The sequence below is a fragment of the Uloborus diversus genome, chromosome 1, assembly GCF_026930045.1.
Source record: "Uloborus diversus isolate 005 chromosome 1, Udiv.v.3.1, whole genome shotgun sequence".
Classification (NCBI taxonomy): domain Eukaryota; kingdom Metazoa; phylum Arthropoda; class Arachnida; order Araneae; family Uloboridae; genus Uloborus; species Uloborus diversus.
The window spans coordinates 255,105,072-255,132,841 of NC_072731.1; the positions used below are offsets into that span (position 1 = coordinate 255,105,072).

General features: G+C 34.1%; 1 protein-coding gene across 1 annotated transcript in view; it reads right to left on the reverse strand.

The window, feature by feature from the left end:
- LOC129220183 (atrial natriuretic peptide receptor 2-like) overlaps positions 1–27,770 on the reverse strand; it is an 89,062-nt gene that overhangs the window by 22,830 nt on the left and 38,462 nt on the right. Inside the window, exons 5-16 of the mRNA XM_054854547.1 lie at positions 25,829–25,964; positions 21,484–21,578; positions 18,014–18,146; positions 16,834–16,915; positions 14,873–14,993; positions 13,955–14,008; positions 8,760–8,831; positions 7,447–7,527; positions 6,650–6,754; positions 4,981–5,052; positions 3,619–3,781; positions 2,152–2,307 (exon numbers count right to left, since the gene is read on the reverse strand). Coding sequence (XP_054710522.1) covers positions 2,152–2,307; positions 3,619–3,781; positions 4,981–5,052; positions 6,650–6,754; positions 7,447–7,527; positions 8,760–8,831; positions 13,955–14,008; positions 14,873–14,993; positions 16,834–16,915; positions 18,014–18,146; positions 21,484–21,578; positions 25,829–25,964 — 1,270 coding nt within the window. The remainder of the gene's footprint in view (positions 1–2,151; positions 2,308–3,618; positions 3,782–4,980; positions 5,053–6,649; positions 6,755–7,446; positions 7,528–8,759; positions 8,832–13,954; positions 14,009–14,872; positions 14,994–16,833; positions 16,916–18,013; positions 18,147–21,483; positions 21,579–25,828; positions 25,965–27,770) is intronic.

A 27,770-nucleotide genomic window follows, 5' to 3' on the forward strand; every position in this document is an offset into this window, starting at 1 on the left:
GTATTCTTAGTTTGGTTGGTATCTTTAGTGAAATTTGGCTCATTATAAAAATGAAGAAAATGTCTCTGCAACAAGAAGGATTGCGTTTCGATTAGGAATACTATATTGAAATCCTGCAACCTCCGAGCAAATTTAATAACACATCAGCTTATAGGTTGCTTAAACTTGACTTTTGTGCTTTAAATTTTATTGCGGGGTTCATCCATGCATATACCATAACCAGAAAATTACCCGCCATGTTATGACGGGAGCAAATTGCCTTTTTATCAGAGAGATTTTCCTTCAAATTTGACTTGTACCAATAAATATCTGTACCTTAAAGCCAGACTAACGTAAGTCACATTTGCACTACTTTTTGAGAGAGCGTAAAATCGTTTATTTACTACATGCGAAGGTTAGGACTCGCGCCCTTATAAAACTGGTGAGTAAATATAAAGTTTTTTTTTGTTACTAAAGTACGTTGTCATGACTAAATGCGGAATATGAATCTATTCATACAGTCTGACTATCGAATGGATGATAAAGATGGAAAGGACATCAACCGGTTTACAGACGGAAATGGACGCATCTATAAGTTTTCAGAGATACTGCTTTTTAAAATGAAATCAACGAATTTCTGGTGCTCCAGCAATGAAATAATGCCCTCACGCTAATCATTTATAATCTATGGTTTCGTACTAAGACTTTGACGGACATTTTATTGCGAGTTTCATTGCTGGTCACGTCAGAGTGTTACTCACTACTCAGCCAATGATTTTGGCTATTATATGTATGAGGATTATTACTGATGTCAGTAGTGTCACTAAGGGGGGGGGGGGGGCGGTGAGAGGGTAATAAAACGGATAAAAGTGTGTATGAAAGACATACTTCAATTTTGAAACTTTTCCCCACTATGCCTTAAGTTTTACTTCATCTAGCAAAGTCCAACGTAATCGAAGCACAATATTTTGGGGACGTATGTGTCTAATGCAAATAGCGTAAAATATGTTCATAATTTTTCTTGTCTTTTAATGTAAAATTTCGCCACGTATTATAAACAAAAATGAGATATTTTTGAAAATTGAGTGAAATTTATATTTACGTAAGACATTTTTTAACTTTTTGTCAAATTACCGCTCCAGGTGGCACTCATGCTTAGAACGCCACTGACCGATATCAAGCCATATTTTCACTGCCGAGGCTGCGAACCTCTGCTCTTATCCTGGGGCTTCCCGAACTTAAATATTTGGGACAGCAGAAATTCTCTTTTAGCCGAATGGAACTCCAAGTTTTGCCGAATGATGATGATTCTGCCGAATCGTAAGACAAAATTTGACGAAGAAGGAAATTTTTGGAATTTCACAGTGACCTCCCATGACCTTCCATCGGGGTGTCCCTGCTCTTATCATTAACAGGTAACACCCACGGCAGGATAACATACGAGGAACCTTGATTATCTACGTTATTTCACTTTTGCAGGGAACCCCTATTTTTTGTGACAGTTTTACAATGCAAGAACTAAATCTTGCCTTAAACAACCTCGACCCATTCAAGTCTCCCGGGCCTGATAATATCCATGGCCAAATGATTTCAAGACTTGGAAATAGGGGCAAGCAGCATCTATTAGAGATTTTAAACTTGTCTTGGAGATTTGGAAGACTTCCACGTGATTGAAAAAAAAAAAAAAAAACTCTAATTATTCCAATAAAAAAAACCAAAAAAGAGTGCCAGCGCTCCTGAGAGCTATAGGCCAATTGCCCTAACTAACTTTTGCTGCAAGGTTATGGAGAAAATTATCCTGGAGAGGATCACGTACACTTTCTTAACTCAACCAACTTGTTCCCATCTGAACAATACGGTTTTAGAAAAGGACACTTCACGGTGGATCAATTTTTATACTTTGGACAGAGAGTCCGGGACTCCCAGAATTTAAAACCATCACATCATACTATTGCTGTTTTTCTTGACTTGTCTAAGGCCTTTGATAGAGTTTGGAGAAATAAACTAATCATAAAGCTATTTAACACCTTTGGCATAAAGGACAGGGCCCTCTCTTGGATTTTTGACTTTATGAAAGATAGGCAGATGTAAAATGGTGTAAAGAAGAACTGTTGGTCTTCATTCTTTGCAATTTGAAAGAGTAAACAATGAAATATGGCCGTACTGTCTCACCAGCTACAGTCATCAGGCGATGATACGGAAGAAAAGGCTCGTTTCTCATGATGATCTCTTGCAAGATGATGGCGAAGCTGTACACATCCCCCTTGGACGTACCTTCTGGTGGGCAGAGCGGAAGACGGAGCAGTTCCGGAGCCTTCCATAAATACTCTGTTGAAACAAAGATAGATAAAGAAGCATTTCCCGACAACTTGCAATAAAGGAGTAAAAAAATATGTACTAGTCATAAGATATTTATAAGCTTATCAAGGTGTGAATCAATAACAAGATGTATGAGATTGGTCACACCCTGCAATGTCAGACGTTCCTTGCAGGAAACCGCTAAATCAGTCCTAGAAAAAGCTTTCAGTGTCCTTTCCAGTGGCGTAGCCAAAAGGGAAAATAGAGAATGAGGTAGCAAAATTATATTTGTGAAAATACATACTAGGACCTAAAAATGGGCTTTTCGGCCTTTAATTTCGAAAAATGTCATATAAATCCCCCTATGAAATACTTCTTGCTACGCCACTGAACCTTTCTGTATATTTTTAATGAACCAGGATTTTAATGAGCCTGAAAATTTATTTAGCGGAAAAAAAACTACAACTGAAGAGAAAATTTTCGACTTTTTTTGCTTTTAGATATTTGATTTTCGTATTTTGTTTTATTATGAACTGCGTCCTTTCTTGTTGTACGGTCTGTCTCGGAAATAAAAGCAATGTCATGTGACACCTGTTCAACACTCAGGCCTAAATAAAAGGTGAGGCATTTCTCATGTGTATTTAAAAATTATTTGCATTATTTAGTTGATTTAAAAAAAAAACGATCGAGTATTTCATATACCTTATAGTGCTTCTGATTTCAAAAAAGCTTATCATATCTGACAGTAAATATATCCTCGCGAAATAATGTTAAAACTAACCGACTTGCTGCGACGTTTTCACTAAGCATACTTTGAATAAGCAAGTATTAGAGTTAAATGATTACTGAAAATTTAAAACAAAAATATGAATACTTCCATTTTCGAAACCTTAGGATGACACTGCTGAGAAAGGTTTCGTTTATACGATTGCGAATTATCTGAAAAGTATGCATTGCAACCCAGAAAAAGCGTAATGCAAAACTTGATATTGATTCAATAGTTGCAAATAATTTAAAAATACGTGCCCATGTGTCTTCAGCAATAAGAACCGGAAAATACAAGCAGGAGTTTTTATTTGAAATGCATAGTAACTATTGGATTATATTTCTATTTTACTAACTTCTACTTTAATTCATAACTCCTACTGTAATTTATAGAGGGCGCAGTTTTTGTCTTGTTCCATAGGCAGGATATTAAAAATGGCAGATTTGGCTGGAAAACTCAATGATGTTGTGAAGCTTGTTTTTACACATATAGAATTACGGTTAGTTTTTTTGTACGTGGAAATTTTTTCTCTTGCGCAACGTACAGTAACCAAAATATAAAGTAATTTTTCTCACTTTTTAAATCTTTTTCGTCTGCGGAAGACAAGGAATCAGGAATTCTGAAAGATGGCAACCCGAAATCTGCCAGCTTGACGACAAAATGACTGTCCACTAAACAATTAGATGACCTCAGACGACCGTGAGAACCCAACTCTCCGTTGTGCAAGTAGCTTAACCCCTAAGTTTAGAGACAAACGACAATAAATATTCATACAACGTAATATCATTTTTGTGTCATGTTGTAAAATACATTATAGAGAGATAGATAAGTATAGATACAGAGACAAACGTAGGGATAAATCGATAGATAGATGCAGAAATAGATAAGATCAATGGATAAAAGAAAAAAAAAGTTATTTTTGAAATTAATAAATAGATTCAGATTGGTTAATATGGAGAAGTGTTTATATTTATTATAGATTTATATAGATAGATATAGAGACAGATACTGAAAAAGATATAGAGATAGATATATACAAGATAAGATACATACGATTAATAGTGCCACCCAATATGCAGCCACCGAAGATGGCAATCTTGACGTAAGAAGGCGAATGGCATGAAAAGCGTCGCGCTTGCGGTTAGTTATAAATATTTAATCATCATAATAAAATGAGTGAAATAATTGAAATGTCGCAATCTATAAATTTAATATATTGTACTTATACAACATATCGTAAAATATATTGTACACGCTTTCCTATTTTAAAGTGAATTTTTAACAATAAATGCACTATTTTAAAAGTGATTTTCACGTAAAACTGAACAAATTGGGTAAATTGTAATGATAGTGTAATAGTAGTAGCAAAATTGCAATGTACATGAAAATTTTCAATAATGACTAACTTTTAAAGTAAGACGCTAAGTAGTAAATTTCGGAAGCATTTTTATGCAATTAATGATTGTATAAGCGTATAGTAAACTTATCAGTATTGCTACATACTTCTGTTGCTATCAATGCTACTGTTACTACTACTAATAATAGTTAGGATAACAGGATGTTTATATTTATTCACAGCAGTTATAAAAGAGTAACAAAACTAAAAATTAGTTTAAAACACGCGGGATTTTTTTTTTTTTTTTGCGAAAAACCGCAGAAAAATAAGTCATTAAACGAATAAAAAAAAAAAAGAAAACTTCTGAAATTAATAATCGAATGAAATTTAAGGAAACTAAATAACACCAAACCGATACAATAATACTTTTACTATGTAAGTAAACTTTTCTTAATTTAGTTTTGATATTACTTGTCCATTGTGGATGATTAAGTTTTGCAACATATAACATATTTAAAAAGTAATTGCAACATTTTGAGAAAAAGTCGAGCAATAAATTGAAACAAATACGAGTTCAAGTAATTAACAAAAAAGTCCTTACTTTTACGATATCGTTGATTAAGGAGTAGCGAAACATCCAATCAAGATCTAAGGAGTCGTTCTTCAGAACATCCTGAAAAGTTAATTTCTTAGTGAGATAAAATTGAAAACCATGCTTTAAGTAATGAGAGTTTAGAAACTTAAAAGGGGAGGGAAACGTTTTTGTTGTTTGAGAATCAAAATTTTTTTCTCACGAGATAAACATTTAAGACGAAGCGTCAAATGATTGGGTTTACGAAATTACATGAAATTTATATTAGTTTTTTCTCCCTAAAACTCCATCTTCTACTTGAGTTTATACAAATCACTTCCTATTCAAGCTTGCTGAGGTCGAGGATGTTCGATCGGCATTGTGTTCGACGCTGAAAATAGTGTTATGCGTTCGGTGCAACTTCACACTTTCTTTGAACGACGACAAAGTTCTTGAGAAAAACACTGGATATTTATTTACAACTATGTACAAGAAATATCGTTAACAACCGCTAAACTCACCATAGCAATTAGGAAAATATCAATTAACACCGTATACTCAAAGATGGCACACGTATTTACATCCAAATACGCAAAAACACAGCGAAATGCCTCACAATAAACAGAGCAACACTCAGACGAATCTCAGATAGCTAAAAACATAACTGACTCCCCTTCAAATGCCACTCGGCTTTTTATACTGCTTTGGAAAGTTCGACAAAATTCGAAATGCTTCTCGTATTTTCTTTTAACTCCATTCACAAATCTTATCATTCAGAAATGGGGGACCGTATACTTCAGTCGAATGTTAGGGGGTTGTATGTACATTACAAGAAGCTATTTGCAGGTTACGTTACTAAGATAATTTCTGATGCAAAATAATGGAACAAACGCCTAATTTAGCCAGATTACAACATATTAGTCACAAAATAATTACTTTTTACAGAATTTGTAACAATAGTTTCATTACTGACCAGTGAAAGAATCACGCTAATCATGCCCCCCTCCCTCCTGGAGGATAATAGCGTAGGGTTGCCCATACACTACGAGAGCAATGGCATACACCCCTCAAATACCATAAAAGCCCCCAGAACCCCCCCCCTAAATGAGAAAAATAACTCTAACACCTCCCTAAAAATTTCAATGACGCAGACTGTGCCATGACCCCCCCCCCCCCCCCCCCCCCTACGTGGGCACCCCTGTGCTAACGGATCCATCAGCAATGGGACCCGAGCGGATAAAGGGTTCGGAGGAAAAAAAAAGATTAATACATAATTTCACATGTATATTTCTAAGCTTGACAAAACTGGAAGGGAACTCGTGGCATGGTCTACAAAGGGACTCTGTAATAAATGTGCTCTTTATGCAATTAGTGTGCACTGGAGTTCGTTAAATCCTTCATGGTCAAAGTCCTCCAACTTCAAATAACATATTGATACTTCTGAAGTACTGGATTAGGGGATATTTTACTTCTAGTTTAGGTTAAAATTAGTGAATTGCTGAATGGTGGTGCTTATATCTATCGTGAGTCGTCTGAGTTAAAGTTGGACTTTCGATCGTTCTGTTAGCCTTAAATCAAGTAGTTTATTCCATTTATAGTTTTCGTTTTCTCTGTAGTATAAGTAACAGAAACAAACTTGCTGGACTGATGTTCAATAAGATTTCTGAAACTTAAAAAATCTAAGCAATGAAGCAATTACCTGAAGACTTCCCTTTGGACAGTATTCCGTCAAAATAGCTATGTTGGGAGCATCAATACAGGCTCCAATGAAACTTGCAATATTCTGATGCTGAGCTTCGCGTATCTGTAACACATCATAAAAATAAAATTTTACCATAATGAGCATAAAAAAGAAAAGAAACGTTAAAAAGACGTTTTCCATATCTAGAAATAGGCAGAAATATGCAAAACGACAAAAAAGTATTTTAAATGGGGTCGTTTCCAAAACTTTAAAAGTATTTTTTTCTGGAAGAGCATGCTTAAAAACATAGGATCTGACCATTTTTTAAACAATTTGTTTAAGTTTAATATTTAAAACAAAATACTTAAATCGGCACGCGCTTTCAATGTTTATGCTTCTGTCCGATGACATCACAAAGGATGAAATGCCATTCTGTGCTGCCATTCACAGAGCAAAATATTTAATTCGTACCTTTACTCACGTGTATTGGCAACGATAGGGTCGATAGCAAGCGTAGAGCGTAATTTTTGATTCGCTTCTTGATTATCATAACGTGGAATCGCGGTAGAAAGACGCGGCAAAGTGCATCATTTGTGACGTCATCAAGACCACGCCTTGTTTTCAAAATCGGATTTTTAAAAAAATTAATTAAAAACTAACTGTTGGGAAAATGAAAGTATTTTCTGGGTCCATGTTATTTTTTTTTTTTGCTTATTCTGCCAATTTCAGTGACAAAAAGTATTACTTTTGACTGAAGAAAACAACCCCATTATGAAAAAGGAAATTTTTAAAGACTATTTCAAACATGAACTTACTTTTTTCAATTCGATAAGAACTGAACGCGTTAGTTCTATTTTCTTCTGCTTATAAATCCTTTTTACAGCAACAGTGTTACCCTAAGAAATGAGAATGAAGAATCAATAATAAAATAACTTATTATGTTCTTCTTATTATTCAAAGAACATGCGCTACACTAGTAATTATAGTGCGTGACAGATTATTTTAGAGCTTGAATTTTAAGGTTTTTAGCTTTAAAACTTTGTTACACTATAAGTCTAATCTATACGCTTTCAGGATTAATTAACAAATATACGCTCAATTTGCGTCATGATTTAAATCAGGGCTGTCCAACTGGCGGGCCGCGGGCCGCATGCGGCCCATCAACACATATAGTGCGACCCGCCAACTTCTTAATCAGCATATTTCTTTTTTTTTTTGACATTTTATGGTACCAAGAAGCATCCGAGACTACCATTCTTGGTCAAATTGGGGTCCCCGAAATTTTTTCTTGATCGCTCTTTTACTCCTTTCAGTGTATTCGGAGAAAAAGGTACAGGACATCTACAGGTCATGCTCAAGCCAGTCCTACCCTGCACGCTGATGTTCAAACAAATTCCTAGAAATAGTATTGCCTCGCGTTGGCGGGGGTAGACAAGGAGGGAAGAGAGAAATATTTCAGATAAGCAAAACCTGCGTGCAATTGGTTAAAAATAAAGATCCCCCCCCCCCCCTCACTGAATCTACGGCCTTTGTTGATTTCGAAAAAGAAATTGAGAGCTTGCTCTCGTCAAGTCTCCGCTCTTTTCCGTTGATGATATTTATCTGACTGGTTGCGAAGAGTTTTCCCATTAAAATGTAAGCAAACTGTTTTATAATCCTTCTGTTTCATTGTTTTATAATTAATAATTCAACTATTTATTGTTATTGTATAAGAAGTTATTGTTCAACTTTTTCAAACTGCGGCCCGACAGGTGATCAGTGACTGGAATTCTGGCCCGTAAACTCTTTGAAGTTGGGCAGTCCTGATTTAAATTATGGAACTTAATTTTGATGCATTTCTTAATTTTATATGTATATATATTTTTTGATAGCTCAACGCTACCTTATTTAAATAAACTTGATTGCGATGATGATGCACACACATACAGTTTGGAGAACGAGTTTTTGTGTTTTGAAAAGTTCAACAAGTGACCAAGTCACTTCTTAAGACACACGCTTATACCACCTAAAACTGGGCACTATTAAGGGCCAATTCAGTTTATGGGATTTATAACTTTTTCATAAACAAGAACACAAACAAAAATGACCTAAAACTATTTAAATGAAAAACAATTTGTTTATTACTTACCTTGTACGTACCGGTAAGACTAAATTTTGGTAACATTTCCATATCACGGGAGTTTGGGTCCATACACATACTCTGAAATGATTATCAAGGAAAAAGTTTAAAAAAGAATGGATTTTTAACTTGAAATATATAATTGAGCAGCAAACTCATTTATACTGCAGTATCTTAGTTTCAATTTAATATCAATGTGATATCGAAGTAATGTTTTTTTTTTTTTTTTTTTTTTAAATTCATACTAACATCAAAATAAATATGAAAATTTGGGTTTAATATAAATATTATTCTTTATAAATTTATTTCCATTCAAATGATGAGAAATTAAATATTAAATATCGCTAATATTTGGAATTTGAAAGCAATTTTTTTTAATATATTTTTAGGAATGAAGTCCTGATTTTCTAGTTGAAAGAAAAAAAAAAAACCTTTAATGTCAACGGTGTACGTATCAAACAATTATAATTTTCGAAAATAAATTTGGATTTCTTTTCCTAAAAAGAATTTTTACATTTAGGATAGAACTTAGATTTGTCCAAGGATTAGAATTGAGGCAATGAAAAACAAACGGATTTATATAAGCGGTTATTTTAAAGTTTTGTGTAAAACGCGTGTAAAGATAAGGTCCTAGGTTGTATTTCATTGAAAAGTGTTTCTAAAACATGCTGTATAGCAGAACCTACCAGGGCTACTAGAGTGATCTGTTGCCTCAAGATAGAGGAGAAGTTCAACCATCATTTGAGGCAATGAGAAGCAAAGGGATGTAAGTGGCAAAATTAACTAGTATGTTGTGGCCATCACGAAACTTTCTTCTATATTTTTCCTTTTTCTGATCCCTCCCCATGCTTGACGAGGAAGCAATATTCCTAACAAAAACAAAATGACACATGCAAAAACTTGACGACCATCCCAATGTCTGAATTATTGTAAAAGCAAAGCAAAGAGCGAAAATTGAAAGTTACTTTAAAAGCCTTACTTGAATTAATTACAAATATTTTATTTATTAAAAAACATAAGATGGCAACAGTTAAAAATTTTAATTCATTGAGATAATATTTCCGATCATTTCCATACAATTACTAGTATGTTGTGGCCATCACGAAACTTTCTTCTATATTTTTCCTTTTTCTGATCCCTCCCCATGCTTGACGAGGAAGCAATATTCCTAACAAAAACAAAATTACACATGCAAAAACTTGACGACCCTCCCAATGTCTGAATTATTGCAAAAGCAAAGCAAAGAGCGAAAATTGAAAGTTATTTTAAAAGCCTTGCTTGAATTAATAACAAATATTTTATTTGTTAACAAACATAAGATGGCAACAGTTAAAAATTTTAAATCATTGAGATAATATTTCCTATCATTTCCATACAATTAAAATCACGAGAAATACGCAGACGACAATCTATTACGATTTATCTTTCTTATTGTTGCATTAATAAAAATATTTTTATTCGCAAAAAAAAAAAAAAATCAACACCTCTTGAAGCGATCGGCGTCAAAATTAAACCAGAGCCTGTTTAATATGGATTCACATATATTCCAAATTTCAACCAGAACGTAGCATTACTTCTTGAGATAGGGCACTCAAAATGGAAAAAAAGAACGAGTGTTTGCGCTACCCCCTTTTTAGCTGTTGACACAAAAATAAAATCAGTTCTTATACCCACTAAGGGCTACTTGCCGATAAATTTTTCTTTCATTCCGTTCATTATTTCTTGAGATACAGCAGTCACAATTGACGACAAAAAACGTTCTATAGCTCAACCCCCGTTTGAGTTATTGACACCAAAATTGAATCAGCACCTGTTCCTGTTAATACCAACATATGGACCAAATTTTGTTTGATTCCGCCAGTTACTTCCTGAGGAATAGCAAGCACGCGTAACTCGAAAAACGTCCCATTGCTCCACCCCCCTTGGAGGAATTCGCGCCAAAAACTAATGGGCACAAGTTCACATAGGGGCACATATGTGTACAAAATTTCGTTCGATTTCATGCGGTAGTTTTTGTTGTAGAGCGGCCACAAAAAACTGGTCACACACAGACGTGACACACATACATACACACACACATACATACATACACACACACATACACACACACACACAGACAGACAGACATTTTCCAAAAATGGTCGAAATGGACTCAGCGCACCTCAAAACATACGAATCCGTCAAAATTCGAAATTCGAAAATTTGCACGAATCCAATACTTTCTTCTATATATTAGATATAGAAGAAAGTAAAAATTCGGAAATAACCAGTACACATGGTAGGAGACCCTCTCCTCTGTCTTGGGACAAGAGATGGTACTAGTAACCCTGGTAGTTACTGCTGTACAGCATGATTTGGAAAAAAATTTCAACGAAAGCCAACCTAGGATCTGATCTACAAACGAGTTTTACTCGAAACTTGAAAATGTCCACTTGCATCTCTTTGCTTCGTACTGCAACATTTGTACTGGTTATCTCCAAATTTTTAATTTTGCCACTAACATTCCTTTGCTTCTCACTTCCTTAATTGAGTATAACATTAATTCTGCAAAAAGTAAAGCTAAAATTAAAATGCATATTTTTTCTCTTTCCCTCAGTTCTTAGAACTTTGGTTTATTTCTCGAAACAAAGTAGCATTTCAAGCGAGATTGTCTAGTACAATGATTAGAACACCAAATGTAAAAACCTTGGCCGTTTAACTTCGTACAAAATGCCATTACCTACTTTCTTCATAAAAGCATTTATTATAATGTCATTTTCACATGCAAAATGAATGTAAAGTGGAAAAGAACAGGAAACGAAATGTCCCTTAACATTGGAGGTATATACTAATTTCATGCTTGGAAAAAAAAGGGTTCGATTCATTAGAACGAATCTTTTGTATTTCTGAACATTGAATGACATTAAAGTCATTCCATTATGGATGAATAATTAAGAAATGACTTTCATTGCGTGACGGGCGTTGAGTTAAGTAAGTTTCTTTGAAGGAAATAAATCAATATTATTTTTCTCGCAATGCTTACCTGAAATTAGAAAAATCAATTTTCTGTTAGCAAGCGAGACAATTAAATCATGTGATATTCTTCTAGAAAATTGGTACTTGATATAAGAGGTTGAGGCTTTTGAGAAATTTGTGCCAGTTATGCTCAAATAATACAATAACCGGTTTGAATTATTTTAGGTTTTGTCCAGCTTTCTCTTAAGTTGAAGAATAATGAGGTCGTTTCCAAAATTTTATAAGTATTTTTTTCTGAAAGAGCATGCTTAAAAACATAGGATCTGACCATTTTTTAAACAATTTGTTTAAGTTTAATATTTAAAAAAAATACTTAAATCGAAGCACTTTCATTGTTTACGGCTTCTGTCTATGACATCACAAATGATGAATGCCATTCCGGGTTGCCATTCACAGAGCAAAATACTTAATTCGCATCTTTACCCACGTGTATTGGCAACGCTATGGTTGACAGCAAGCGTAGAGCGCAATTTTAATTCGCTTCTTGATTATCATAACGTGGAAACGCGATAGAAAGATGCGCCAAAGAGCATCATTTGTGACGTCACAAGACCACGCCTTGTTTGAAAAATCGGACACTTTAAAAAATTAATTAAAAAACAACTGTGGGGAAAATGAAGGTCTGGGTCCATGTTATTTTTTTTTTTTTTTGCTCATTTTATAAATTTCAATGAATAAAAGTAGTACTTTTGACTGAAGGAAACTACCTCATTTGTGTTGCTTCTAAGGTTTTAGGTGAGTGGAACTGAATTTTGGGGGAAGGGATTGGTTCTTGTGCCGAGTTCATTTAAAATTAAATTGAATTTATGAAAATTGTTTCAATTATAAAAAAATGAAGAAAACATGAAAATGTAAATATAAGAAAAAAATGCAATGCATTAAAAAAAAAAAAAAAAAAACTGCATTATTTTTACAGAGGAAGTAGTGAAGTAGTTCCGGGCTTAAAGGCAAAGTTCTATCCCAAAACGCAAAATCATGGAGTAACATCGAAAGGTTTCTTGTTTCACAACAAAATGGCATCAACTCGCGCCACAACCCATGTTACTCTCGGGTCAACAAACGATTATGAAATGCTCTAATTCACAATTGAGAGTTACCTGTTGGTTGGTAAAGCATAGGTTGGTAAAGCGTTGGTCTACCAACAGGTGGTTGGTTGGTGAAGCGTAGGACTTCAATAGCAATCTCTAAAATTCTGTATTAAAAATATGTTTTACTTAGCAGCTGTTACACAGATTGATGAATTTTTGTCCATGTCAATACACAGAAGTGGACTGTTGGACATACTATTGTGTAACGTATTCTCATGAGTAATCCACAGGCAAATGAAAGTGTAACGAGCTAAGTCAAACGCTCCCCTATTCTGAACTCAATGGGGAAGTTGCAACCTATTAAATGTTCATATTTTGGCTATTGGATATTGTTAATTGACCCTCAAAACTAAAAAATTCACCATCGCCGAATTTTAAAACACCGTGGTTGATTTTTAATGATTTTTTAAAAATCCACGCGCAAAAGTGCGCTCTTCTGAAACGTCACGAGCCTACGTCACAGGGCGCGAATGGGCAGCCTTCCGCCGAAGATCCCTTGTTTTCGCTAGGGACATTTTGAGCGCGCTGCTATTTATATTTTTTAGAAATTCAATAATCCTTTTGAACGCACTATGGAGACCGGATTCGTTAAAGCACAATCTAAATAATCTTCCTCATGTCAATGATGATATTCGAATATTTCCGAGAGGATGAGAGGTTTAATGTTCCAGAAACGCGAGGAGTTAAATGCGAGGAGATAAGCCTTTTACGTTTTGTCTTTGAAGTCGAATGCTTGACCTTCAGCTTCTCCTCTATCGGAAGAGCGCATGACGTCACTTCCTATGCCATTTGACGTCACAAGCGCTTGAACTTTAAAAATTAATTACAAAAAAAACTACTTATCGTATCGCAAAATTTTTTTCACCTATGATGTTCATACATGTTACTCTATCATATAAAAATAAAATTGATAAATCGAAAACTTCCCTATTGTGTCATTAAATGTAAATTGAGATGCCTGAAAGATGAAGACAATATTTTACCGGTGATACCATGGAAAAAGTTTGACGTCAAATTTAATTGATAAGAAAGAGATTTTTAAAATCTGCTACTTGGGTTGTGTATTCAAGCTATGGAAATTCTTAATAATTAAATTCTTACGTCAGGAAATTTTGGAGTCCAGCAAACCCATCCGTGTTCCATCTTTGCGGACATCTGAAGAAAGGGAAAAAAAGGAAATAATAATTTGAACATTAAAGGTCATCTGAAAATAATAATGATAATAATAATAGACATGAAATCATTTCTAACGAACCGTGGTTTAATCAAGGAACAAGAAATATTTGGTTGGTAGATTGCTTAGCCTATGGGAATTTACCTTCCTTTTAACGAGCAAACCTGTGTAACAGCGAGAAGTATTTATGTCATTCATAAAGTTTTCATTAACTTTCTCTTTCCAGCTCAGAGGAGTTTTCTCCTGGTGCAGGATTTAAGAGCATCTTTTCAGCCAGATTTTTAATGGCTGCAAAATATTTGGCGAATGCAATGCCATCAGCAACAATTTGTAATTACCTCATTGACTGAGTCCAGTAATACAAGCGTTGGAATACTGGTAGAAAAGAAATCTTTCATGTTTTACTGCTAGTCTCAGGGGCTTGCACAATGGGGGGGGGGGAGAGAAGGGACACCTGTTGGCCTTAGCCTGAAGGGCCCGAGATTTTTAAAAAGAGGGGTGAAATACAAGTAAATTCGTAGGGGTAAGCAATATCGAGGAGGGCCCGTAAAAGTCATTTATGACAGGCCTCAAAGTCTTTGTGCACGCCCCTGGCTAGCCTTCTAATCAGAGGAGTCAAGAAAAAAAAATAAAAAAGAACCAAGTAAATGCCGAGACGACGTTTGATACGAGCAAGTACAGGAAAAATAAAATTATTTTGTGAAGTATATCGTCTTCCTTAGAAAAGGAAATGTTTTCAAAATTGCAAAAACAAGTAGTGGTTTAAAATGTCTTCCTGGGATTTTTAGAACGAGATTAAATTTAATTCTGGAGAAATGGATAAGCGAAGACAAAACGCTTCTTACATCACTAGTAATAGATAACCGATGCATCATGCAGCTGCTGCGGACATCTTTCAAGAAAGTTATTTCATCCCACCGCACTCTCCACGACATATTTGCAAGCTTGGATTCCAGGCGAATTTTCCTGTTAGATTAAAAAAGAAAGTCATAGAGAAGATAGCACAACATTTCAAAAATGTACATGTTTTCCAACGTAATAACAACAGTGTCATCAAAAGTTAAATTTTCAAGATTTAAAGATATTCATCACAGAACAATCATAATTGGTAGCACCATCGGGCTAAATGGCATGTAGATTTTTTAAATTGATGTAATATCTTGTAATATTTTGGATTTAGACGCTATAGACCCACATACGAAGTTTTAACCAGCTACGGCTTATCGTTTTTGAGTTACTTGCATGTACGTGTCCCGGGAAAAGTTGCTATAATTAACTCGGGAATGACCAAAATGGATAATTCGGTTGCTCACACATTCGACCGTAGATATAGAAGTACGGAAGCATCAAAATATTTAAGTAAAAAGCATTTTGCAGAGATTAAAATGAAAATTAGTGTTGAAATTTGAGTGAAATTTTTTATACTTCTTTTACTTCGTATGAGAAAGTAGAAATGGAAAACTGAGGTTAATCCCTCAGGGGTTATCTTGTACTAAAGGCGATTGACTGGGGGGTAGAAGGAATATATTTCAAAATATTAACTCAGTTCAATATACAACAAAACGCTACCATATTGTCCTGGCTATGAAGGTGATTTTTTTTCTGCATAATATTAGTTTTGTTCATTAAGCAAAACTTTCATTGTAACAAACCAAAGAGTTAACGAACGATATGATTATAATAATAACAATAATAATAAAAATAAATAAAGGAATTTAATAAATAAATTGAATAAAAAAAGCAATGAATGAAAAGAAAACAAGAAGCAAAAACTTTTCGAAATTTGAAGCATTACGTATCATTTCCTGAAATTCTTAACTTAAATGTTAAGAATTATGTTAATGAAATGTTATCAGTTTTTTCAATTCATTAGTAAATGAAGTGAGTCTGATATTTTTGTAATACCCTTAATTATCACTGATATTGCTGTTGTTAATTTTCTAAAGGAAAACATGAATAAAGTGGTTGCTCTAAATTTTACGTTTTTTTTCAAGTAGCAAATTGAAATGGATATCAGCAAAACGGTAGCATACAGGTGAGAAAAAGAGTGCTATAGACGCGATGGTATGAGAAGAAAGGGATATTATAGTCTATGTAGCGAGAATCGGCGTGTCAAAGCCAAATAACTGTCCCACTCTCCATTCTTAACCTCTTCCTATTCCTATTCCTATTCAGAGTCACAACTGACTACAACTGTATTTATGACTGCATACTAAGTGCCTTGCTTCCATTATTTTATATACCGATAGATGGCAGCACCATCACCGGATCGAACAGTTAATGAGAATTTAGAACTAGACTAGGAGCTAATAGCTACCTGGTGCTAGCACTCCCAGAGGTATCGTTTCACTTGGAGGACATTGAGACCACCAGCATATTTAACGTCGCCCAGTCCCCTTTAATGACGACGGTGGGTCTTCGACCATCGAGGTTCGAACTCAGGACCCTCCGGCCCCGAATCCGACACTCTACCGATAGGGATACCACGGCCCCCTTAACCTCTTCTGGCTGTTAAAGTTACGGCACTGAAAACTTCTTCCCCACGTTACTTAAGCAAATGTTATGTGTGAAGAAGCAACGTAGGGGAGAAGTTCATAAAGTCGTAACCTTGACAACCAGATGGGGAAAAGAGGGGAGAGTGAGAAAGTTATTTGGCTTTGGCACGCCGATTCTCGTTACGTAGACAATAATTTGTGTATTCATAAAGTTAATATACGAAAAGTTTGAGGAATCACGAAGGGCGCATGTTAAAATCATACGTCAGAATTAATAAGGGAACTGCTTAAACATTAATTTAGAAACTTACCTGTAAGCTAGTATGCCAGCTATGATGAAAACAACAAGAAAGGCTAATGTAATGATCAATGACATTTCTATGAGTTTTAATCCTGGAAAAAAAAACACATGAAGGTGTAAATTCATTTTTAATATTAATAACTCGAAAGAATATGTTCAAAGGAAAATGTTTTGCTTGTAGTTAAGAACCTCTGAGAAACTTAGGAATCGCTCTGAGGTATATTTGTAATTGTGGGCGTTTGGTTTGGAATCGACAAAGCTTCAGCATTCCATTAATTTATTTTAAAATCTTTAAAGCTGTTTCCAGTGATTTTTTTCGTTATTTTGCACTGTTAATAACGTTTAGTAGCACAACGAAAAAAAAAAAAAGCTGCTTAACTTACACGTGCTACGTCAGAAAAACACCTGCGAATGGTGATTAAGTCTTGCAATTCCAAACCCTGTTCAACCCCTGATATTCGTAATTAGAAACGTACAAAATTAAACTGAAATCGATGCGAAATAATAGCTTTTAGAAACATAGAGTAATCAGCTGGCTTCAATTCTTCATCGCGAAAACTTTATTTAACAGATAAGAATAAGTTTTTTTTTCATTTTATCCTTGATTTATTTCTATATATAATTTTAATATTTAAATCGCATATGTCATAACAAAAAATTTCTAATTTAATGTAATAGAGATCAAGTTCCAATAAATTACACGATTAGTTTGGTAATGCAATATAAATAATGCTGTTAGCAATAAAATCTGCTATATAAGGAAATATATTTGTTATGCGGGTTCAATTCGATAAAGCACAGTTCAATCTCAAAATTATTGGAACAAAAATAAGTTTCACTGAAATCTGTGTGCCGCTTTTCAACCTCAAATTGATTTGAACAAAAATAAGGTCACTGAAATCTGTGTGCCGCTTTTCAACCTCAAATTGATTTGACAAAAATAAGGGTTACTGAAATCTGTGTGCCGCTTTCCAACCTCAAATTGATTTGAACAAAAATAAGGTCACTGAAATCTGTGTGCAGCTTTTCAACCTCAAATTGATTTGAACAAAAATAAGGGTCACAGAAATCTGTGTGCCGTTTTTCAACCTCAAATTGATTTGAACAAGAATAAGGGTCACTGAAATCTTCTGAGTAAGTGGCGTGAGTGATTTTCGATACACAAAATTACAAAAGTTTCAGTATATTACCTCTTTTGTAACACGAAGGATCGTTCCCGTCAAAACCGCACTTTGGTCTGTCTTTGGGCATTTTCCCTCCTGGCCAATGGATACTTCTGACTTCTTTATATTGTTTTGTGGCACCAGAATAAGTCAATACTACCTACGCATGAAGAATACAAGTTAGAGGAATTATGTAGACATTTTTTTCTTGAAAAATAAAAATGCACTTTTTTTTTGTTGAACTCGAGTGTACCTAAGGATTGTTGGCATTTGTCCTTTGACGAGTCTACTTCAAAGTCGGTTCGGAGCAAGAGAAGCGAAATTTGCCATAATCAAGTGTAGGGGTTACTAGTTTTTTTTCGTGAAGCGTCGCTGTTTATTGACAGCGAGAAATAAATTTTAACTGAAAATTCGCGGTAAACTCCCCTTTAATGAGCCCATTGTGAGAGTCTTAATTTGCTGATCGCGTTTTCTGACCTTCTCATTTTCTTTGAGTTTGATGTTTTTGACTCTTCCACCGTGAATCAACAAATGCTAAGATGTAATGTACCGAGAATTCAAGGACGGATACAGGGGAAACGCGATGGGGGCGATCGCCCCCTCCTTGAGCCGAGAGACAGGAAATTTCTTCATGTATATTTTCAATACTATAGTTTCAAAACCGCAATTTTACATAATATTCGATGGTGTTAAAAGAAAGGGAGCTCTTTCCCTGAATTCTTCCGGAATTGAAGTCTTTAAAATGCAATCGTATTACATCTCTTTTTACTCTGGGGATAGAGACCAGTACTTTCTACAGGAAAAATTTCAAAATTGAAGTACCAAAATCTCAATTTTAGACGATCTTGGATAATATTAGGGATAGATAAGCGAAGGGTTCGGTACATTTCTTCGAAATTTTTTAGAAATTGAAGTTTCAAAAGGTAAAGGGTGAAAAGCTATCGCCCCCTCCTTGAATATTTTCTGGATCCGCCCTTGCGAGAATTACTCAAAAAATCAAATTATTTTCCATAATAATGAATGAGCAATCTGAGTGCAAAACATGCTAGATTGTTTAAGTATAAGTGTTTTCGATAAAATTTTTAACGTTTCTTGGTTATTAAAAAAAATAAATGAAAAACAAATTAAACAAACCTTTCCTTTGATTTTTGTTCAATAACACATAGGTGGTAAATTATTTTATTCTAAAACATTAATGATAAAAATGCTTTAGAAGGTATATTATGTCACAATGATTAAGATAAGCTTCGATGTAAATTTATATCAATATAACTTTGAACACAATAACTGTGTTAAAAAAATGTATTCATGGATCATGTTTGCTTCTTCACCACAAATGTAGCCACTATTTTATATTTATTTCCTTTGGATTTTTAACCTTCAAAAATTATTGAGACATATATGTCCAGTAAGTTCAAGTTTATTTTATAAATTACTGAATAATAATAATTTATGAATTGCATTTTTTTCATGCTTATTGAGCTATTCAAATCTTAGTATTAGCAAAAAAAGAAAAACTGTTTTATAAATCTTTATCTTCACTAATAATAAAGCTGAAAGTCTCTCTGTCTGGATCTCTCTCTGTCTGGATGTCTGGACCTCTGTGACGCGCATAGCGCCTAAGTTAGTTTGTAGCATGGGGGTGTGCAACTCGAAGCGACTTTTCAAAAATTCGATGTGGTTCTTTTTCTATTCCAATTTTAAGAACAAAACTATCATAAGATGGACGAGTAAATTACTAAATTATCATAACGTGAACCGTAACATGGGCACAAGCCAATTGGCGAGATACGAAATTATCATAACGTGGAACCGTAACATGGGTACAAGCCAAATTGGCGAGAAAATTCACCATCTATTATTTGTAAATATACAGGCGAACCAAAAGACCTTTTAATTTTTCTATTACGGGCAAAGCCGTGCGGGTACCACTAGTTACTAATAATAAAGCTGAAAGTCTCTCTGTCTCGATATCTAATACAATTTTTATTTATTTATTTAATTTTGAAAAATCCGCAAATTGCAACATTCCATTTCAGAGTTTATGGTAGGGTTCAGCAGACAATTTTCATTGCATTGAAAAATTACGCAACACTATCCCGAAATTCTCAGAAAATTTTATAAAATCACCTCTGCTTTTGCGTTTTTTATCCCTCTGCTGATATTTACAACCCCACTGATAAGCTCTGTTCGAAAAACGATGAAGTTTGCTTTGCTAAGTGCACCATTGAAAGCTATCGGCACCACGTATCTGCCAAAAAGATGAAAATAGAGTGTGTTGCTCTCGAAACGAGAAAGAAACGATGAAAAAAATGAGAAGAAAAATTGCCCTTAATCTCAAAAAATATTGATTCTCCTGGTTTTTCTGATATACTATTTTTATGGATGAGGTTTCAGTTTGAGCGTTTTATGTCAGGTGGAGAAGATGTATGGAGTTGGTGTCAATTGAAACGAAGACATAACTGGCACGTAGGTTGACAAAGTCGTGTATAACACACCTTAATTTCATCGTAAAAAACAGGGTAAAAGTTATTTACATGAAGTTAATTTCAATTTCACTTCATGTACATAAATTTTATACCGATCTTAGTGCATTAAGAGTATTATTTTTCTGATTCTTCTTTACAGATAAGGTTTTAGTTAGTGCATTTTATGTCTTAAAAAAAAAAAAAAAAATCCACCAAGTGTTCGCCAAATTATAACTCCACTTGGGTTTACACCGAAATTAACAATGATTTCCCTTCAAAAAGGGGCAAAAGACCCTTTTAGAAACACCCGAATGCAACCAAAAGGGTAGGTGCCCAACTAGACCCCACTAGGAGTCTACGTACCAAATTTCAACTTTCTAGGACTTACCGTTCTTGATTTATGCGACATACATACGCACATACGCGCACCCGCGCATACATACGTACATACAGACATCACGAGAAAATTCGTTGTAATTAACTCGGGAATCGTCATTACGGATATTTCGCGTGTCTATAGGTTCTTAGGCACTTATCCACGTCTGGTCGTCGAGTCGAAAAAACAAAACAAAAAAACCTCAATATTCATTCGGGGGTGAGTAAAGTAAAAGGAAGTAAAAATTTGTTGTTCTGTGTAGCATTCATTCCTTATTTCTATTTGCAGTTATATAGCAACAAAGTAATGATAGTTTCTATTTGCAAGAAAATATTATCAGTGTATGAAGAATAAAATGCTGAAATATGTAAAATAAATGAACAACGTACAAAAAGTACAAATTTGCCAAAAAAAAAAAAAAAAAAAAAAAGTAAATTTGTGTATTTTATATATTGTTTATTTTCTTCTAGTATTTAGTATGTGTTTATAATTTTCATGAAAATACTAGCGGAATTTAATCTGAACAGCTTTTAACTTGAAAATGTATTGCAAAATATTAAGAGATCCCTTTTCACATTTTCACAAATTTTACAACAGTTGATTTTCAATTAGCATTATTGCGGTCACATGCTGTTATATTCTAAGATTCATACTTCGAAAGTTCCATTTTCCGGATCAACTTGGTCCAAAAGAGCATAATCTGCTACACGATCTCCTTTCTGGTTAATAGTAACAAGTCCTGAAATACCTAGACTTGGAAGAAAAAACATTACAATTTGAAAATTAGTTTCAGAACAATACTTTTAAAAACGCAGGATACCAAAATATAGCAAAGCTCCGACAAAATGTTTAATTTCTACTTTCGCATTGATGATTGTATTAGAAAAAGAGATTAAATAACTGCAGCACGTGAGAGATTAATGGTAAAACGATTTAGAAAAAGTTTTTTTTTTTTTTTTTTGATAAATAAATTAAATCGAATTATTGATGATTTATGATAAGACAGTAAATTAGTTATTTAGAGGAGAGGGTATTGTTTAGTGTAAACATACTTTAAATTTAAATATACCACCAGCTCAGTCATTCCATCCGAGGACTGGAGTCTCGTGCTTTTTAGCACTCATCAGCTTGGAATAGGAATCACATGAGCTGGGCTGCGGTCACTCATCTGTGGGCTAATTCTACATTAGCTACCAGTTTGTTTGACTCTCTTGGCTCCCTTAAGAGGTTTTTCGTCTCCAGCTCATGTGATTCCTATTCCGGGCTGATGAGCGCTAAAAAGCACGAAACTGCTGTCCTCGGATGGAATAACTGAGCTGGTGGTATATTTTAAGTATTTCTGCCCTCAGCCCTGGCTTAGGGCGGTAACTTACTACAAAATAAACATACTTTATTGAATTGAATATTTTCACATATTAGTTGTGAAAAGATACCGTGTGAATCATTACACATTTTTTACGTGTAAAAGAACGTTCAGGGTGCTGGTGTTTCATACGATATTGAAACGTCGTTCTAGGTTAAAATAAAACAAATCAATGAATATATTTTTCAGATTTGGAAGTTTTGCGCCTGCATTTTTTTTTTTTTTGGTACACATGAGTATTTTTACTTGAAATATCTTTCGGAAATTAAACATTTTGTTGTGTAATATTTTCTGGTTTGCCCCCCCCCCCCCCCCGCAAAAAAATCTCAACCCACTTTTCCTTTTTTATTTTTTGACTCTCTTTTTTTAATTTTATTTATTTTTTAAAAATATTTTTTATTTATTCAGTTATTTATTTATTTTTAATTATTATTATTTTATTAGAAACGTTCTGACCTTTAATGACATACATACACATACATGCACAAACTAAGTAAATGAAATAAAGTATAAACAAAATAAAAAGAAATCAAATTTGTCATCCGCTATTTGTAAATATACAAGCGAACCGAATGACCTTTTAATTTTCAACGACGGGCAAAGCCGTGCGGGTACCACTAGTAAAACATAAAAACTTAAAGGAAACTGAAAGGTTACAAAGAATTAATTTGGTAAATAAGTGATCGGGACGAAATTCTTTTTCATTGTATGTATTTAGTCATTTTCAGATATTTTTCCGCAACATTGTTCGCAACCTGAAACATCTTGAACAGGGTTGGCCGAATCGGACCCAATTGGGTTGGACCCAATGGGTTTTTTTGAAAAAACCCATTTAAAAAAACCCATTATTTAGCCCACTTTTGGGTTTTTTAAAATTTTGTGAGAAGATTTAAAAAAAATTAATTAATTTAAATACTTTTACAATTTAAACTTCTTTTTCATTTGTTCTTCACCACAGACAATGAACACAAAAAATGAATTTTGAGCTTTAATAGTATTTCTTAACTCTTAACGGCATTAAAAATATACTTCAAAGATTTTAAATAAATGTATTTAACTTTTTTCTTTAACTGGTCAATAAATAACTCAACTTATCTTGATCAAGTCCTGTCACGTCTGATTTTCTCAATATTTGTAGATTGTATAGAGGAAACTAATATAGTTAAAAGGCTTTCATGTAAATTATTTTCTGCTAACCAACACGTCACAAATCTCGAATAAACACAAGGTAATTTTTTTTAGAAATAAACAGATTTTTCAAACGGTCTACAGAAAACAGAACAGGTACAGTATTTTCATTATTTTACAAAAAAGTTTAATATTTCTTACCCTGTACACAGAAATAGAAAAACAGGCAACATAAAATTCAAAGAAATGTCTTGATTAAGCTGGAATTCAGTAAAAAGGGATTTAAACGACTTGAGGTTCTACAGTAGTTTTGCATAACAAAATGAAATACTATGAAGTAAAATGCAAAAAAAAAAAAAAAAAAAAAAAAAAAAAAAAAAAATGTAGTAATTAAAAACGAACAATAGATTTTATCACTCGAGAAGTAACTTTGCCTTAACTGTTGGTAATAATGAAAATTAAAAAAATCTGAAACTTTACATTCTTGGGTTTTTTCGTTTTTTATACTTTTCTTCAGAAAACTCTAAATTTTAACTAGTTTTCCAGCTTTTTACCCGAAGATAATTTTTACACTTTGTCCATATACTTATGCTACAATATGCTACAAGTACCCCCACATTTTCCCTAAAAAAAGACAAAAAAACCCACATTTCTTTAAAAAAAAAACCCAACTTTAGTTGGGTTTTTTGGGTTTTATTTAAAAAAACCCAAAAAACCCTGGATCCATGGGCTTTTTTAAAAAAACCCGGGTTTTTGCCAACCCTGATCTTGAATGCAATGGGGTCGTTTCCAAAATTTTAAAAGTATTTTTTTCTGAAAGAGCATGCTTAAAAACATAGGATCTGACCATTTTTAAAATAATTTATTTGAGTTTAATATTTTTAAAAAATTACTTAAATCGATGAGCTTTCATTGTTTACACTTCTGTTGTGTGACATCACAAATGAGGAAATGCCATTCAATGTTGCCATTCACAGAACAAAATATTTAATTCGCATCTTTACTCACGTGTATTGGCAACGATAAGATTTATAGCAAGCGTAGAGCGCAATTTTAATTCGCTGCCTAATTATCAGAACGTGGAACCGTGGTAGAAAGATGCGCCAAATTGCATCATTTGTGACGTCACTAGACCACGGCTTTTTTTTCGAAATCGGACATTTAAAAAAAATTAACTAAAAAAAAAACTGTTGGGAAAATGAAAGTATTTTCTGGGTCCATGTTTTTTTTTTTTTTTTGCTCATTCTATCCATTTCAATGACTAAAAGTAGTACTTTTGACTGAAGGAAACCACCCCATTCAGCGTGAAATCCGTTAGTTTCTGGGAGAAAAGACGATGGCATTTACAACAGTGATAGTAAGTATTTCAGGAACGGTTTGAGATCGTAATTTATGCTATGGATGTTACGAGCTTCTTAAAAATAAGAAATCGAATCATTGCAGAAACAGCAGCTGTAACTCTGCAAATGCTTGCCATTGCATGGAGGACATCAGAAGACAGGATATTGTAACTAATATCCTGTCCATGTAACTAATATCCACGAAACTAAAAGACCATGTAACTAATAATACTCACGTACAAGTGTGCACCCAAAACATTTTACGTTACAAAAACGACGTTTCGGAAACAAAAAAAGTGATGACAGCTACATAAAAAAAATTTGTTACTTATTCTTAACTTTTTATAACAACACTCACAGAAACGCACCACTAATTTTCGAAGATTCTTTAATGGGGATGTTTCCTTCAGTCAAAAGTACATTTTTTAGTCGCTGAATTTGGTACAAAAAGAAAAAGCACGGATCCAGATAATAAATTTAATTTTTAGTTAATTTTTCAAAATGTTTGATTTTTAAATTAAAATGTTTCATCGTGTGACGTCACAAGTGATGAAAGCCATCTTGAATCGAAGCGTGTGGTTGTCTTTTCTGGTGAGCTATCGCTTTTTAATGATTTTTCTGTGCGAGCAATTAAATGAACGAGAATGGTTAGTTAAATAAAATATTAATTTAGCGAAGTTTGGCTGTGTCCTAAAACTTTATTCTGGTAACCCTAGCAATTTGCTCCCTTGCGACGTCAGCAGCGAAAATGAAAACAACGCCTGAATTTCGTTTAAGAAAACAAATAAGTCAAAATTAAGAAAAAAAGTAACTTACCCATGTTTTTGACCATGCTCTTTCAGAAAAAAATATTCTTGAAAAATTGTAAACAACCCCATTGTTGAACAAAATTCGTCATTTACGTCTTTTCGTTCCTTGCTGGGTCAGAAAACTCGTGTTCAAATCTCACGAAATTTTCGTCAATGCGACGAAAAGTTAGAAGTTTTCACGAAGCCATTTCTTCAAATGTGTCAAAAATTCCATGAGTTTTGAGGATGCATTTCTGAACTCGAAATTGTTGTATACTTGTTTTGTTTATTTATGTATACACTCCCTATACTTATGTGTTCAGAAATCAGTTTGCATTTCACATTTAAAGACATAAAATCCAAATACAAATCAACCTACCGTTAAACGTTTTATTTTTAAGTCGTGATATAATGACGCTTCCATCAAGTGGATTTTCTTGCACATAAACTGCTTCACGGATGGCATTGCACAGCATCAGGACAGCATCATGAAAACTGGCAGCAAAGTAATTTACCTACAGTAAAATTAATAGGTTATACGAGGCTTGTTTTTAAAGTAAGATGAAATAAAAAAAGAACAAGTATAGATAGAGCAAAGACATTTATTGCACAAAAATCTACCACCCTTACGCTAACCCGCCGTAGGTGGGGTCTGGTCTTTGGGGGACCGGGCCCGTCCCTATGCCGGTCCCAAGCCCGGGTAAATGGGGAGGGTTTTACGATGGTGTAGCATCCACGTATGTAAAACGACCACTCTTTACTTGCGTGTGAGCAGATTTGTATCTGCCCAATGGCTATCGAGTGGAACAGTGAGTAGGCAATGGGCACCACCGGAGTCAGGTCCGTACCTGGGTCCACGGTGTCTAGAGTCGTAAGTGGTTTAGATCTCGTTCCCTTATGGGTAGGGGGGCCCCGGCCGAAAGGTCCGTTCTCTGGAAGCCCCAGATGGCATAGCAGAGCGGGGTTCCCTGTTCCGTACCACCCTTACGCTATGTTTTGACATTGCTCCAGTGATTTTCCAAGCATTTGTCATAGCGTGGTACAGGTTTTTGTATACCTATTCGTACAAATTTGCCGCCTGTCTAGACGACTATGAGAACTCTTACAGGGCTTTGACTGGGACGTTTTTGAACATCCTCTGGGTCTACCCCCACCTCGCTCGCAGCAACTTTCGTTTGTTTCGGCATCTAAAGTCTTTCCTATGTGGTCTGTGGCACGACAGCAATAATGAGCTCAGAGAACATGTTACCCCATGGTTGATTACACAGGCGGCAATTTTCTACGACTAGGTATACAAAAACCTGTACCACGCTATGACAAATGCTTGGAAAATTACGGGAGCAGTGTCGAAATGTAGCGTAAGGGTGGTAGATTTTTTTGCAATATATGTCTTTGCTTTATCTGTTCTCGTTCTTTTTTTTATTTCAAAACGGACCTTACTTTAAAAACGTCCCTCGTATAAGTTTTTGAACATTTTTTTAAAAAACTTATTAACCCCTTGAATCGGAATTATGAAACACTTAACCATTTTTTTTTATTTGGTAGACAGTTTACTATGGTAAAGAGTATCTTACAGACAAAATTTCAAGTTGGTAGATGAAATTTTTTAAAAGTTATGATATGTCCAATATTCCGGTCATATATTTTTGAAATACACATTTCAGATTAAAAAAAACGGTGAAATATCAAACAAACCTCATTGCAGAATGTTCTTCAAACAATATTAAAACATAATATAAGCATTTAAAGTGATCATAAAAAGATTATATACTTTTAAAAAAATCAGACAAAATACCTCGCCTTTGCGACGAGAATCCATGGTTGGAGAAATGAGCCACTCTCAATCTCCCAGCCCCTATTTGTTTGTCAATCCCAAAATGAAAAATCCTTACACTAGATAATAATAAGTATAATGTAAAGAATCAACTACAAAAAAAAAAAAAAAAAAAAGTGATTGAATCAATTATTAAATGATTAGCAGCTCTTAAAGCTCATGTCCGGTATACCGGACACCAGGTCTGAAGGGGTTTTAACTGCTGTCCGAGGAATTGACATTCCATACCCTGGGAGGTAAAATACTCTTTAAAATCAAGTAATCCTTGCGTATGTAGAAGTATTAATAAAAGAAATGCTAACTAAGAAAGTTAAATACATTAATGATCAAGATTTTTTTACTTTATTTCGACACAGAAATGCATTTTTACAATCTATTAGAATAAGGAAAATATCAGATAACTTTAATCATACAGTTTAAAACGTATTTGGTAGAAAAAAAAGTAACAAATTTATTAGTTAAACATTTAAAATATACATAGTTTATA